We start from the raw sequence: 16685 nt of genomic DNA, 5'->3' as shown, positions 1-16685 counted from the left end.
TCCCGGGGGGCTGAGGGATCCAATGAGCACCACTACCCTCCACTCACTGCCCAGGCTTATCCACGAGGGCAATTTGGACAATTCTATTTATTATTGGCAAGGCTCTTATGAACCATGGGTGGTGTCTTCACAGTGAATGAGCACCTTTTACCTGCTTGCCCTCCTCTGAGTGTCATTTTCTTGCTTGTCACCAAATATTTAGCATTCTTCAACTTTGGACAAGACCAGGTCAACCTGGTTCCATAGTGCAATCAGAGAAAAGCATTAAAATAATTCAGATTAGTTATCTTGGCCAGTATTTGACCAAGAGGCTCATCAGAACCTGGTCTTCTCCCAACTACTGCTTTAGGAAAGATGCCTTTTTGAAAAGCAATGTTTATTATTTATGTATGTGTTTGGCTGCTCCAAGTCTTAGTTATATACATGGGCTCTTCAGTCCTCATTGAGGCATGTGGGATCTTTGGTTTCAGCATACAGACTCTTTTTTAAAATTGATTATTTCTCTATGGCTGCACTGGTTCTTCACTGCTGTGCACGGACTTTCTCCAGTTGCTGCCGGCAGGGCCTACCCTCCAGTTGCTGTGCACCTGCTTCTCCTGGCGGGGGCTTCTCCTGTTGCAGAGCACAGGCTCTCGGGGCCTTGGGCCTCAGGAACTGTGGTCCACGGGCTTACTTGTTCCACAGCATGTGGGATCTTCCTGGACCAGGGGTTGAACCCATGTTCCCTGCATTGGCAGGTGGATTCTTAACCACTGGATGGTCAGGGAAGTCCCGTGTGAACTCTATTTACAGCATGTGTGATCTAGTTCCCTGACCAGGGATAGTCCCCTGCATTGGGAGCGCAGAGTCTTAGGCACTGGATCACTAGGGAAGTCTCAGGAAAGACACTTTCTGTTTAGTTTCTTCTGAAACAATTTGCCAGTGAGACTGTTTCAGTTGGTCACATTGGAGTGATCAGTAGAAATTCCTGGCAGATTTTATTGAGAAAAGGGTAAGAAACAGAAAGCAGAGAGTTGAAGGCAGACAGACAGAAGGTATGAAGGTGGGAAGCTGAGGTGGAGGTCCCGGGGGTGTTGGACGGGGTACAGGGCAGGCAGGATGGAATGGCTGCTGAGGACGCAGCAGACAGTTCCAGAGGTCTGCCGCTTCTGTCCGTGGGGCCATGGAAGCCTTGCAAGGAAACATGCAGGCAGCAGGGGCTCGAGAGGGATAGAGGCAGCCTCCTCCTTTGTGGGCGGAGCAGAAATCTCTCTGTCCAGGCAGCCTCACCTGGGTGCTGGGTGGGCCTGGTCCTGGGGCGTGCAACTCCTGTGTTCCAGCCATGGGGTCTCCAGGACCCCTGACTCCTACAGATACCCTCAGTACTTGAAGAGGCTGCAAGGCAAGTTGTGCTGTTGGATAATCACATACGAGACTCAGGATGTGGCCCTTGGCTCTCCCTTTCCTCATGGAGAGAGGAGAACCCCATGGGGAATCCACTCAGCAAGGGTATCCGGAAGTTCCTTCTGCAGGAGTTTATGTTTAGTCTTTTCCTTTTTCAATTGAAATATTTATTGAAATAATGATAGAGCCACATGCATCTGGTCTAATCACTTCATCACATATAGAAAGGGATAAAGTGGGAACAGTGACAGATTTTATTTTCTTGGGCTCCAAAATCACTGTAGATGGTGACTGCAGCCATGAAATTAAAAGATGCTTGCTCCTTGGAGGCAAAGCTATGACAAACCTAGACAAACATATTAAAAAGCAGAGACATCACTTTGCCAACAAAGGTCCATCTAGCCAAAGCTGTGGTTTTACCAGTAGTCATCTATGGATGTGAGAGCTGGATCATAGAAAAGGCTGAGTGCTGAAGAATTGATGCTTTTGAACTGTGGTATTGGAGAAGACTCTTGAGAGTCCCTTGGACTGCAAGGAGATCCAACCAGTCCATTCTGAAGGAGATCAGCCCTGGGATTTTTTTGGAGGGAATGATGCTGAGGCTGAAACTCCAGTACTTTGGCCACCTCATGCGAAGAGTCAACTTGTTGGAAAAGACCATGATGCTGGGAAAGATTGAAGGTGAGAGGAGAAGGGGATGACAGAGGATGAGATGGTTGGATGGCATCACTGACTCGATAGACATGAGTTTGAGCAAATGCCAGGAGTTGGTGATGGACAGGGAAGCCTGGAGTACTGCAGTCCATGGGATCACAAAGAATCAGACATGACTTAGCAAATGAACAACAGAGCCATGTGCAGTTATCAGAAATAGTAGACAGCCTCTGTATACTTTTCCCAGTTTGTTCTGATGGTAACATTTTGCAAAACTGCAATACATGTCACAACCAGAAAATTGACATAGTACAATCTGGGAGGTCATCTTATTCAGATTTCCCCAATTACGTTTGTCCTCATTTGTGTGTAGGGGGTGTTTATTAAGCCTGGGACAATTTCATCATCACTGGTGTAGGTTTATGTATCTGCCACTGCAGTCAAGGTGCTGAATGGTTCCGTTGCCACAAGAATCCCTTGTCGTTTATGATTTTTCCCTTGTCTGCAGGAGTTTTAGGCCAAGTTCGCAGTTGGAGGGAAGCCAGTCCCCCAGAGCTGCCCTTGGTCCTGACACCAGTTCCCAGGTCAGGGCTTCCTCCCTCGGGTTTGCGGGTTTGACACTCCACCCCTGGGAGCAGAGAGGAGGTGCCCGGGGCAGAGTGGGGCATGGTCCAGCCTGGGGGCTTCTGGTCATCCTCGCCTGTGAGGTCCTCCAGTCCCACAGCAGGATGGTAGGCACAGGGTGGGACCCTCCCTGCCAGGGATGCTCGCTCAGCCTGTAGTGTCAGTCAGGGTGTGTCCCTGGGCTGTCGCACGCTGGCCGGGAGGCTGCCTACATTTCCTGGCCCCTCTGGGAGATCCAGTGAATACTTCTAGTTCCCAGTCCTCCAGGACTCAGAACTGATATAAAGTGACCCAAAGCCCCCATTGTAAACCCTGCTGTTGCACTGTCTGGGGGATGAGTCCTAGCAGACACAGCCTTCCCCTCCCCAGAGCCAAGGGCAAAGGCCAGAGCTCCTTGGGGTGAGGCTAGTTCTCTCTGCAGCCTTCTTTCTGGGGACCCCCTTCCCACCCGAGGCCTCTCTGCCTTTCCCCACTCACTGCCCACTCCAAGATCTCCTGTACTCTCTGCAGTGACACAGCCTTGGGGGCTGGCATCATTCCAGCCCCCTCCTTGGGGTCTAAGGTCAGATCTCCTCTCCTCGTCTTCCCAGGTGAGGCCCAGCTAAGGAAAGGGGTTGTGGTTTTATTGTGTGACAAGCATCTTTCTCACGGGGTGAGGGCTGAGGGGTCCCCAGAACTCCATCCCCCTCCTCCTGCCCTCATGGCTATATTCCTTCCTGCCTTGTCTGCCTGAGCTGGGCACAGACCCTGGCATCTGTCAGACTCTACCCAGGTGCCTCTAGCAGAAAATGCAGTTCTCTGACAGCAGCCTCCGTGGCCCCACGGAGAGCCCAAACTCGCCCTGAGAGTTTGTGTCCATCCTGTACGCGTGTCTGAAGCTCCTCCCTCCCTCAGTAGAACTGAGCTATAGCAGCAACAGAGGACAGCATTCCTGTAGCGGTGCTGGCCATTGCGTCCTTTCCTGATCCCATTTCTCCTAAGGCTTCGTGCCCTTTCTGGCACCCAGCCACATCTGTGGGGGCTCTGAGGGCACCCGGGGGCAGGCACTTTAGGCCTCACCCACTGTGACCCTCTGTGTTAATTATCATTGTCCCAGGACACATTTGATCTTAATCCAACTGAGGGCTTTCGTTCCTTCCATTCTGAAGTTCAAACTGAATCACGGCTTTGAAATGTCTCTTCCATCTTTTATCAGCAGAATTCAGAACTGCTCCTCACTCCTCATAGCATTGTGTGTGATGAACCAGCATCACGCAGGCAAAAGTGAATTGTGAATCTATTCACCTGCACAGATGCATTGGCAGGTCCTGACCGGCCCCTGCAAGGGTGCCCTGATCCAGGTCTCCTGAGGTAGCATCTGCCCCCATAAAGGAAGGAGCCCACCCCTTGATCTAGACCCACCAGCTCTCCTGCTTGCGTATTTCACAGCCATGGGAAGCACCCAGTGCTGAGGCTGGGGAAAGTCACAGTGATCATGTCGTTCCTCGCTGAGTCTGCCCTAGTGTTGTGATGGGTACAGTATGAGTGTCATCTGGTTTATCCCTCAGGGTCTGAGTGCTGCTTTATCTCCATTTGCTGAGAGCAGAGGAGCGTGCAGCACGGCAGGCAGGAAGGCCACATGGCAGCTGGGCACCTGGGGGAGGGATTTGAACCCAGATGCACGTGAATTGAGGAACACGTTCAGACAGGACTCCCTCCCAGCTCAATGCTAGAAGGTTCCTGTACTGTGAGGCCCTCTAGCATGGCTGGAACATAAAATTCACACTCATGAAAGGAGCTGAGAAGATTCAGGAAGCATAAAATAGGTGCCTGGACTTCCTGTGGAGATGGAGTGGGTTAGAGAGACCAGTGGGGACTGTGGTTGGTCCCAACATCAAGAGATGCTTGTGGGAAGGGCTTCAGAGCCCAGAGAATTGGAAAGACAGTTTGCAGTGAGTGAGGTGGGGAGAGCAGAGCAGAGTGCATACCTGGAGTTGATGTGGACAGTGGGATGCGAGTGGGATATGCTGGTCTCATGGAGCTCTGCTGGGCCTGAGGGTCAACTCTGAAAGTCCAGGTGCTCCCCTCGCCTCCATGCACGTGCTGCTTACTGGTCCCCGTGCCCGGCGCTGTCGGGCCAGCAACAATGAAGGGGTGCTGCCTCAGCATCACCGCCTGTCAGGGATGCAGACATCAGACCGACAAACGCTATTGACAGACGATGTTGAAAAGGTGTCGGGATGGGACAGGTGCTTGACTCCAGCACGGGGACATCCCTCTAAGAACTCACAGGTCATTTCTGGGCTTCAGGTCACAAGGAGGGCTTGTGGCTGCACGTGGACGCCGCCTACGCAGGCAGTGCCTTCATCTGCCCTGAGTTCCGGCATCTTCTGAATGGCGTGGAGGTGAGTGTTCTCTTTAACAAGATCACTTTTATTTACTTACTTATTAAAGTTTTTATTGGAGGGTAGTTGCTTTACACTGTTGTGTTAGTTTCTGCTGTATAGCAAAGTGAATCAGTTACACATAGTCAGTGCTCTGCGACGAGCTCAGTGGGCAGGAAATCAACAAGACCATTTTTAAAAGGTATATATACTGTGATCAGTGATTTGTCTTTATAAGGATGTGATACTTTTATTTTTCGCTACTGTGGTTCGTTTCAGCAAGTCATTCCCATACCCATTTCTCTGATGATTAGAAGTTACGCCTCCCTGTGACAGGGGGTGAGAACCTTCCTGGTTCCAAAAACTGTCTTCTCAAAGAAGACACACCTGATGTTCATACTATTTCTCAGTCTGCAGATCCTGGGCAGAGCTGTCATTATAGGATAGATTTTTAGTTCATAAGATGATGGGGAAATATTTAGGAAGAAAATAAAATCTTAATGCATTTCAGATCAATGGGTAGTTTTTAAAAACCAGCCCACCATTCTATTCAATCTAGGTCAATGTCACAGTCGTGTTCTGATCATGCGACTGAGCATGATGTTCACGTTCATAGAGATGGAACGAGCAGCCATCAATGCATTTAAATGTCCTGCGCACACTCAGAATTTGGAATATATGGCCTGAAATGCCTCCTAAAACATCTGATTCTTTTGAGAAACAGCAATCAAAATGGTTGACCGATGGTCTGCTTCTCCAGGGTGCAGACTTAACGCACAGAGATGATCTTAGGGACAGATCCTAATAAATTATTCCAGACCCAAGCAGGTTTTCACTGTCAGCAGCTCACAGGGCAGGAGGTTCCTTCTTGCCAGGGACTCAGATGTACATGCAGCGAAGGGCCCAGAGCAGCAGGCTTTGTCAGTAATGATTTCATGCTCAGAGACAGGGGTTTCTGGAGACCATGGCCTCATGTGGTGCAGGAATCAAGGGTGTTGTCTTGGGATTGAACAGCTGGTTTGCATCCTGGCTTTGCGCCAAGACCAGCCTTGAGCCCTTGGGCAGGCTAGTAACCTCTCCATACCTCACAAAATGGATTTCGTAATCAAGCCTCCTTTGAGGGGTTATTATAAAAGTCAGAAGCGTTAATCATATTTAAAGGGCTGAGAAGCAGCACCCACACACAGCAAGCTGTGCACACAGTACATGTTGTTCTCATTTCTCACTACAGCCTGGAGAGACTGTCCCTCCAAGCCTCTCTCTGATCTGTTGTCTGCTGCCAATCAATTTCCTAATGACTGATTTGAATTCTCATAACGCCATAATACTAGAAAAGTAGGTATCAGTGGTATATAATACAAAATTCTCATCTTTGAAATGAGTAAGCCTTTTGTCACTAATGAATAAAGATGCATTCTGGTTTATGCCTCCATCACATCCATCCATTCATTAACTCATTCATTCAGTAATTAATTATTGATCTCTGAATGTGTGCAAGGGCTTAGATCAATCCTCGAGGGTACATGGAGGCCTCTGGAAATCTTGGGAAGGGGTGAAAGTACATGAGAAGTTCTGGTAACAGGGTGCTCACACTGACTCCTGTAGTTCATGGCTGATAGTTAGGTGGGTGTTTGGTGCTGGGAAATGAAGAAGAAATCTCTCCACCATGTAAATGCATTTTGTTGTGGTCCTGTGTGTGATGATACATATTACTGGGAATGTCTCCCTCCCCTGGGACCTCAAGAGATCAGGGGCAAAGCATCCATCAGGATGTATGTGCCCCTCCCAAGGCCTGGTCTTTTCTGAGTGTCTAGTGTAGAATTTCATGATCTGTTCCCACTACACTCTTCTCTTCCTTATGAACCAACAACTCAAAGTTTCACTTTCATGAGGTGGGTGTCTAATTGTCAGACCACCGCAGAGGTGGGGCAGCACCTCTCTGCAGTGAGTTCCTATCAGTATCAGATAGGGTTTCATACCCAACAATGAGTAACACCATCCAACCTCCTATGGTCGCTGGGCTGGGAGGGCTGGCTGCTCAGCTGGCAGATAAGGGACTGTAATATCCTGTCTACCCGGCCCAGCCCTGCTGATAAGCGCCTTCCTCTCCATCAGCAGGAAGAAACATCCCTGTGGGTAACGACCGAGAGGTTTAAAGAGATCAGCCCCCAGGAGGAAACTAATGAAATTCCTAGCAAACAAAGCCCTTCTTTCACCTTTTGTTTCTCGTTATCAACAAATGAAACTCCTTGTCATTTCCTGCCTCTTTCTCAACTTTGCTTTTTATTGGAACCTGGAGGGAAATGAATCTGCGCCCCTAGAGTGGGTGGAGGGGTGAGGTGGCCATCAGCAGCTCCAGTGTCTGCCCTCCGGCCCCTCCTGGCCCCTCCTGCTCCCCCACTTGTCAGGATGGAGGAGAGGTGTCCCAAAGCCTTTGTCCTTCAAAAGACTTTGAAGCTTTCCCCCCAGGAGATTCCTCCCAACTGGGGTCTCGGCATGGCCACTGTCGTCATCTGCTTTAATTATAGATGCAGGCACATGGCCTCAGGTGGACTCAGGTCCTGTCACTCAGCCAGAGGACAAGCCAGGGGCACGTGCTCTGACAAGTCAGTGAAAACACAGACTGCCCCAGTCAGTCTTGCTGGTTGAAATCTCTTATTTGTCCTACTTGAAAATAGGTTGACACTTGAACTTGACGAGTGACCCTAGAGCCAGTTGTTGGCAGTTGTTACCACTGGTGTCCAGAGATCCTCTCACTGTTTTGAGTATAATGAATGTGGTGTCTTTGGAACGAAGAAAATATTTAGAGAAACAAGAACAGTTGTTGCTCTATTACATCCATATTGGTAAAGTGAAAATTGAAGTCGTGTCCGACTCTTTGCGACTCCATAGACTGTAGCCTACCAGGCTCCTCTGTCCATGGGATTTTCCAGGCAATAGTACTGGAGTGGATTGCCATTTCCTTCTCCAGGGGATCTTCCCAACCCAGGGCTCGAACCCGGGTCTCCCGCATTGTAGACAGATGCTTTACCGTCTGAGCCACCAGGGAAGTCAATTCAATGAAAAATGGGCTGATCCTGATTGCTGTATATTAGTTACGATATTTTCATTTCCTATTGTTGATCATGGTATGTATACTCTGAGAACTTTGCTAGTTCATAAAGTTTGGGAAACATGCACAAAGTATTTTCTAAGCTGAATCAGTCCAATTTTCTTCCATAGCACCTGTGAATTAAAATTCCGATTGTCAAATAGTCTAGTAGTTTGAAGTGTGGATAAATTTTATGTGACTTCGGACTATGCAAAATTGAAAGTACACAACATAAAATATGAATAACATCTCATTTTATGTGGAAAAGTAGAACTATGACTTTCCTCAAAAACAAATTGGGATTCACCAGTGTCAAAGCAGGAGAGCCCACTGAACTATAAAGTGTGTTTGTGTTGCTTCTTGGGGGTGGGCATCCTCATGGATGATAGAAATCCCATGACCTTTCATATGCTTTGAAATTCTGTGTGTTTTATATTATCCAAGGTCTTTGAAATGCATCCCTTGATCCAAACACACCAAATTAGGATTAACACATTTATTTTTGCATATATTTTTAGGAAGGCCTTAGATATTATCTACTTCCTATCCCTCACATAAATTCCCATGGGAAAATGCTGCGGCCACATCAGTAAATAAAGGGTGTTACAGCCATCCAGACATCACCTCACAGCCGCCCCCGAAAGTGAGCCTTGTGGGGACTCGGGATAGGAATGCCCAGCACACTGGCCCCAGGTAGCTGAGATGCCCATCAAGGTAATGATTTCATTGAGCCCAGACTCATGCATCTTCCCACACAAAGAAAAGCCCTAAATTCCTTAACTTGAAATATTTGGTTTCCTTGGCCTGTGTGATAAGTCACTTCAGTCATGTCTGACTCTTTGCGACCCTATAGACTATAGCCTGCCAGGCTCCTCTGTCCATGGGATTCTCCAGGCAAGAATACCAGAGTGGGCTTCTGACCCAGGGATCAAACCCTCGTCCCCTGCATCTCCTGCATTACAGGCAGATTCTTTACCACTGAACCACCAGGGAAGCCCTTGGTTTCCTTTAATTGACAGTAATGTTTTGATGTTCCAACTACCTGATCTTTGTTGCAAAAACCCCTATATAGCTTGGCCTCCCCCTTCCCTCTTCAGGGCCGTCCCTCAGAGTGACCTGAGATGCTGTCTTCTGGGCTTGGAGTCCTGGGAAAGTCTGTCAAATAAAGCATAACTCTCAGCTTTTAGCTTGTGCTTTTTTTTCCAGCCGACAACCTGGTACCTTTTATGCCCAGTGGACCACAGTCTAATTCTGGTTCTGTGGGTGTGCCCTGCAGGGTGCCCAAGGCACAGCCCTACCAGCTCAACGAGTCCCTCCCCTCGCCCTCTATGAGCAAAGCCTGGTTTAGGGCCGCCTGGGACGTCATTTTATAAGCCCTGCCCAATGACTGCTCTCACCAGTTCTCTGGACATAACCAGAGCTGCTTGAGATCACAGCCACTTTTCATCACATGGCTCCCCAACCTGTATGGCCCTACAACAACAGAGCAGTTACAGGGTTTGCACCAGACGGTTTCTGCATCACCCTCAGGACCCATGCTGAGGTGTTCACGGCTGTTATCTCATGACTTTTCTACAAAGCAGGACTCCCATCCGGACACACGGAGAAGCAGTTGTGCCCAGATGCCAGCCCAGATTCTCTGGCTCCAAAGCTCGTTTCCTCCCTTTGTGCCTCAGCCCAGAATCAGATATATTAGCTTCATGTTTCATGAGATAGGATTTGAAATGGATGAAACGAGGCTCAGGTAGCTTGGGATAGCTGCCCAAGTGCCCATGAGCCCCAGACCCCACAGTTTCACCTGATTCCCATTCTGTCTGACTGATCAGACAATTTTAATTTGAGAATACAAACTGTTAATTACTATGCATGAGGTCTTGTTTTTAGCTAAGCATTAATAATTGAAGTGTTTTCTTTTTGTTGTTCTTATTCCTTGGCAGTTTGCAGATTCATTTAACTTTAATCCCCACAAATGGCTCTTGGTGAATTTTGACTGCTCTGCCATGTGGTAAGTTTCCTTGTTCACTAGATGTCAATTACCATGCAATTTACCCTGCTTCCTAGACAAGTTCATATGAAAGAAACCTGGCAGGTGAAGTGACATTGCTGGGGAAACACAAAAAACACTGCCTGCCTGCATTTCTGCACAATGGGTAGAGTTCTTACTAAATCTTACCCTGTCGTATGCTGTCATCTAGAACATATTGGCACAAGAGAAGTTTAACAGAGAAAATATCTGATCTAATTTACCTAGTATTAACAACAACAAAAAAACAATACAAATTAACCTTACTACATATTTGTAATTCATTTGCTTCTATGTTTTTATTCTTAAATGTTTAATAAATCTAAGTCTAAATGTTTAAAAGCATTTGCTAAGCAAAAAGAAAAGTAATTCTGTTTTCTAAGAAGTTCCCTGGAAATTCTTAATAGCCATACCATCAGCACATTGGTTATATTTAGAACAAGAAAAAAGAATTCAGAAATTAAAGGGGATGACATTTCACTGCACTGATGATGTTTAAAGAAATAATGAAGACCAGAGTAGAATGGGATCACTAGAAAATGTTGCTTCTTAATTTATTAGAGTAAGAAGTTGGTTAATGAATCCTTAGATCTAGGAGTTTCGCATGAATTTTGTGCAAAATTGTTTATTGTGTAATTAAGGGAAATGGAGTTCCACCTTAAAAAGCTGAGGAAAGCAACTGAAGTCAGTTCTCCAAGTTCACCTTTAACTTATCTATCTAATGATAAGCTGCACTCAGTGCTTTGTTGTTGTCGTTTAGTCACTAAAGCATGTCTAACCCTTTGCGAGCCCATGGACTGTAGCCCGCCAGGCTCCACTGTTCATGGGATTTCTAAGGCAAGAATATTGGAGTGCCTTGCCTTTTCCTTCTCCACAGGATCTTCCCAGTCTGGGAATTGAACTTGCGTCTCCTGCATTGGCAGGCAAGTTCTTTACCACTGTTTTAGGTCCTTTTTGGTCAGTCTTAGCCCCAAACTCTGATACATGATTTTAAAACCCTTTTGTATTTGGGTGAAAGTTTGTCAGAAATGCGAATAAGAACTTAGAAAAGCTATAGCTTTTATGAATGTTAGTGTTCTTGTGGTTGTGTTTGCCTATTTTACCTAAAGGAGAACACTTTGAGGAGAGTTTGTATAGCAGGTCAAAACTCCCTTTGCTCTAACTTTAAATTGGGTTGAGATGGAATTCTTTTCTGCTGGGGTATTTGATCAGGTCAGACACTGTCTGAGGGCTTCCCTGTAAAGACAGTAAAGAATCTGCCTGCAATGCAGCAGACCTGGGTTTGATCCCTGAATCAGGAAGATCCCCTGGAGTTGCTACCAACTCCAGTATTTTTTTTAAGTAATTATTTTTTTAATTGGAGGCTAATTACTTTATAGTATTATAGTGTTTTGCCATATGTTGACATGAATCAGCCATGGGTGTACATATGTTCCCCATCCTGAACCTCCTCCCACCTCCCTCTTCATCCCATCCCTCAAGGTCATCCCAGTACACCGGCCCTGAGCACCCTGTCTTATGCATCGAATCTGGACTGGTGATCTATTTCATATTTGGTAATATACATGTTTCAATGCTATTCTCTCAAATCATCCCACCCTTGCCTTCTCCCACAGAGTCCAAAAGTCTGTTCTTTACATCTCTGTCTCTTTTGCTGTCTCACATATAGGGTCATCGTTATCATCTTTCTAAATTCCATATATATACATTAATATATTGTATTGGTGTTTTTCTTTCTGACTTACTTCACTCTGTACAATAGGTTCCAGTTTCATCCACCTCATCAGAACTGATGCAAATGCATTCTTTTTAATAGCTGAGTAATATTCCATGTGTATATGTACCACAGCTTTCTTATCCATTAATATGCCGATAGGCATCTAGGTGGCTTCCATGTCCTAGCTATTGTAAACAGTGCTGCAATGAACATTGGGGTACACGTGTCTCTTTAAATTCTGGTTTCATCAGTGTGTATGCCCAGCAGTGGGATTGCTGGGTCATATGGCAGTTCTATTTCCAGTTTTTTAAGGAATCTCCACTCTGTTCTCCATAGTGGCTGTACTAGTTTGAATTCCCACTAACAGTGTAAGAGGGTTCCCTTTTCTCCACACCCTCTCCAGCATTTATTGCTTGTAGACTTTTGGATAGCAGCCATCCTGACTCGCATGAGATGGTACCTCACTGTGGTTTTGATTTGCATTTCTCTGATAATGAGTGATGTTGAGCATCTTTTCATGTGTTTGTTAGCCATCTGTATGTCTTCTTTGGAGAAATGTCTGTTCAGCTGTTTGGCCCATTTTTTGATTGGGTCATTTATTTTTCTGGAATTGAGCTGCAGGAGCTGCCTGTATATTTTTGAGATTAATTCTTTGTCAGTTATTTCGTTTGCTATTATTTTCTCCCATTCTGAAGGCTGTCTTTTTACCTTGATTATAGTTTCCTTGTTGTGCAAAAGCTTTTAAGTTTAATTAGGTCCCATTTGTTTATTTTTGCTTTTATTTCCATATTCTGGGAGGTGGGTCATAGAGGATCCTGCTGTGGTTTATGTCAGAGAGTGTTTTGCCTATGTTTTCCTCTAGGAGTTTTATAGTTTCTGGTCTTACGTTTAGCTCTTTAATCCATTTTGAGTTTATTTTTGTGTATGGTGTTAGAAGTTGTATATGGTGTTAGAAAGTTTCATTCTTTTACACTTGGTTGACCAGTTTTCCCAGCACCACTTGTTAAAGAGATTGTCTTTTCTCCATTGTGTAGCCTTGCCTCCTTTGTCAAAGATAGGGTGTCCATAGGTGCATGGATTTATCTATGGGCTTTCTATTTTGTTCCATTGATCTATATTTCTGTCTTTGTGCCAGTACCATACTGTCTTGATGACTATAGCTTTGTAGCATAGCCTGAAGTCAGGCAGGTTGATTCCTCCTGTTCCATTCTTCTTTCTCAAGATTGCTTTGACTACTCAAGGTTTTTGTGTATTTCCATACAAATTGTGAAATTATTTGTTCTAATTCTCTGAAAAATACCATTGGTAATTTGATAGGGATTGTATTGAATCTATAGATTTCTTTGGGTAGTATACTCATTTTCACTATACTGATTCTTCTGATCCATGAACATGGTGTATTTCTCTATTTGTGTCCTCTTTGATTTCTTTCATCAGTGTTTTATAGTTTTCTATATATAGGTCTTTTGTTCTTTGGGTAGATTTATTCCTAAGTATTTTATTATTTTCGTTGCAATGGTAAATGGAACTGTTTCCTAAATTTCTCTTTCTGTTTCCTCATTGTTAGTGTATAGGAATGCAAGAGATTTCTGAGCATTAATTTTATATCCTCCAACTTTACTATATTCATTGATTAGCTCTAGTAATTTTCTGGTGGTGTCTTTAGGGTTTTCTTTGTAGATCATGTCATCTGCAAACAGTGAGAGTTTTACTTCTTCTTTTCCAATCTGGATTCCTTTTATTTGTTTTTCCTCTCTGATTGCTGTGGCTAAAACTTCCAAAACTATGTTGAATAGTAGTGGTGAGAGTGGGCAAGCTCATCTTGTTCCAGACTTTAGGGGAAATGCTTTCAATTTTTCACCACTGAAGATAATGTTTGCTGTGGGTTTATCATAGATGGCTTTTATTATGTTGAGGTATGTTCCTTCTATACCTGCTGTCTGAAGGCTTTTTTTTTTTTTTAGTCATAAATGGATGTTGAATTTTGTCAAAGGCTTTCTCTGCATGTATTGAGATAATCATATGATATTTATCATTCAAATTGTTAATGCAGTGTATCACATTGATTGATTTGCAAATATTGAAGAATCCTTGCATCCCTGGGATAAAGCCCACTTGGCCAGGATGTATGATCTTTTTAATATGTTGTTGGATTCTGTTTGCTAAAATTTTGTTGAGGACTTTTGCATCTATGTTTATTAGTGATATTGGCCTGTAGTTTTCTTTAGTTGTGGCATCTTTGTCTGGTTTTGGTATTAGGGTGATGATGGCTTCATAGAATGAGTTTGGCAGTTTACCTTCCTCTGCAAATTTCTGGAAGAGTTTGAGTAGGATAGGTGTTAGCTCTTCTCTAAATTTTTGGTAGAATTCATCTGTGAAGCCATCGGGTCCTGGGTATTTGTTTGTTGGAAGATTTTTTATTACGGTTTTGATTTCTGTGCTTGTGATGGGCCTGTTAAGATTTTCTATTTCTTCCTGGTTCAGTTTTGGAAGGTTATACTTTTCTAAGAATTCATCCATTTCTTCCAAGTTGTCCATTTCATTGGCATATAGTTGCTGATAGTAGTCTCTTATGATCCTTTGTATTTCTGTGTTGTCTGTTGTGATTTCTCCATTTTCATTTCTAATTATGTTGACTTGATTCTTCTCCTTTTTTCTTGATGAGTCTGGCTAATGGTTTGTCTATTTTATTTATCTTCTCAAAGAATCAGCTTTTAGTTTTGCTGTTTTTGCTATAGTCTCCTTTGTTTCTCTTTCATTTATTTCTGCCCTAATTTTTATGATTTCTTTCCTTCTACTAACCCTGGGGTTCTTCTTTTTCTAGTTGCTTTAGGTGTAAAGTTAGGTTATTTATTTGATTTTTCTTCTGTTTCTTGAGTTAGGCTTGTATTGCTATGAACCTTCCCCTTAGCACTGCTTTTACTGAATCCCATAGGTTTGGGGTTGCTGTGTTTTCATCTTCATTCATTTCTATGCATATTTTTATTTCTTTTTTCATTTCTTCTGTGATTTGTTGATTATTCAGAAGTGTGTTATTTAGCCTCCATATGTCTGTTTTTTTAATAGTTTTTTTTTCTTGTAGTTGACATCTAATCTTACTTCATTGTGATCAGAAAAGATGCTTGAGATGATTTCAATGTTTTTGAATTTACCAAGGCTAGATTTATGGCCCAGGATGTGACCTGTCCTGGAGAAAGTTCCGTGTGCACTTGAGAAATAGGTGAAATTCATTGTTTTGGGGTGAAATGTCCTATAGATATCAATTAGGTCTAACTGGCCCATTGTATCATTTAAAGTTTGTGTTTCTTTGCTAATTTTCTGTTTAATTGGTCTATCCATAGGTGTGAGTGGGGTATTAAAGTTTCCCATTATTATTGTGTTACTGTTAACTTCCCCTTTCATACTTGTTAGCATTTGCCTTACATATTCCGGTGCTCCTATGTTGGGTGCATATATATTTATAATTGTTATATCTTCTTCTTGGATTGATCCTTTGATCATTATGTAGTGTCCTTCTTTGTCTCTTTTCACAGCCTTTATTTCAGTCTATTTTATCTGATAAGAGTATTGCTACTTCTGCTTTCTTTTGGTCTCCATTTGCATGAAATATCTTTTGCCAGCCCTTCACTTTCCATCTGTATGTGTCCCTAGATTTGAGGTGGATCTCTTGTAGGCAGCATATATAGCTGTTGGGGGCCAGAGTGAGGTACTCCGCCCATGACAAAGGTCATGAGGAAGGAGGCTCGACATACGCAAAGGCGGGATTGAGCCTCAGGAGTCCCCCTGGAAATCCTCAAGCATCTACCCCCATAACCAGAGCCTGCCTACTTTACTAGTTTGTGCTCTCACCTACATCTCTGACTTTACGGGGGGCTGTCCCCCACCACCTCTTTCGGAGAAGGAGTTAACTTAAAGCTCCAGTTAATAATAATTCCTGGGCGTGATAAGAGTGTTTTAACCTACAAACTCCTCTGAAGGTTCTCTAGCCTGCCTGACAGGCTTGTCCGGCCACATGTGATTGCTCACAGCCTCCCAACCGTGAGAGGCATGAGATGCTTTAAACCTTCTAAAAACAGGTTCCTTAGAAAAGTTAGAAAACTATTAGTATAAGTATAATGGGCTGATTAGAAATTGTATTGGTGAAGGGTTTTTCATTTGTTGAGCCAATGTTTGTTGCTAAGTTTCCACATCCCCTGCCCTTACACACATTAATGAATATATAGAGGAAATAAGTATTAACCTTTGATATTAATCACGTTAGACCTTAGGCTAAGTAAATTCTTTCCTTAACTAAAACCCACTACACCCTCACCCTATAGGAATGTAACTTTTTTTGGGTGGCGTCTATTTTAAGAATAATCACCCCTGGAGAAATAAGTGTCCTGGTTGACTGACCGTTGTCACAAGGAGAGGGTCATAAATTGTCAGCAGGCCCCCTGGCCAGAAGATGATGTAACACCCCTAAGACCTCTGTATGCATTTGTGTGAAGCACCTGACTTTGATAAAAGTCAGGACTGCTGTCCCCACGTGACTTTTGTATAACATCTCAGTGTATAAAAGTAGACCATGGGAAATAAAGAATTGGGATCAGTTTCTCGAAATACTGGTCTCCCCATGTCGCTCTCTCTCTCACTCTGGTTGAGTCTCCATCTGGAGCACGGAACCCGCCATGCTTACTAATTATGCCTGGGCTTCTAAGATCCGACCGGGGAGGCCTCAGTGTCTCCTCTCCTTCGGGAGAACGGAAGGACACCTGTGGCCTACGTAAGTGGTGCAAACTTCTTGTCTTGAAGTTTTATTGGTCTCCCGCGTAAACCAAGCTACTCAGC

At 44.3% G+C, this 16685-nt stretch overlaps 1 protein-coding gene across 4 annotated transcripts in view; it reads left to right on the top strand.

Moving 5' to 3' along the window:
• The window catches only part of DDC (dopa decarboxylase), a 105647-nt gene that overhangs the window by 55508 nt on the left and 33454 nt on the right, over nt 1-16685 (top strand). For all 4 annotated transcript variants that reach the window (XM_086398015.1, XM_086398014.1, XM_086398016.1 and 1 more), the window contains exons 8-9: nt 4951-5045; nt 10053-10120. In XM_086398015.1, the coding sequence (XP_086254141.1) occupies nt 4951-5045; nt 10053-10120 (163 nt within the window). The remainder of the gene's footprint in view (nt 1-4950; nt 5046-10052; nt 10121-16685) is intronic.

This window comes from Bos grunniens, chromosome 4, assembly GCF_055505025.1.
Source record: "Bos grunniens cultivar Pamir isolate PY7600 chromosome 4, Bosgru_T2T1.0, whole genome shotgun sequence".
NCBI classification, from domain to species: domain Eukaryota; kingdom Metazoa; phylum Chordata; class Mammalia; order Artiodactyla; family Bovidae; genus Bos; species Bos grunniens.
The sequence above is the reverse complement of the archived record's forward strand: the minus strand, read 5'-3'. Positions and strand labels throughout refer to the sequence as shown.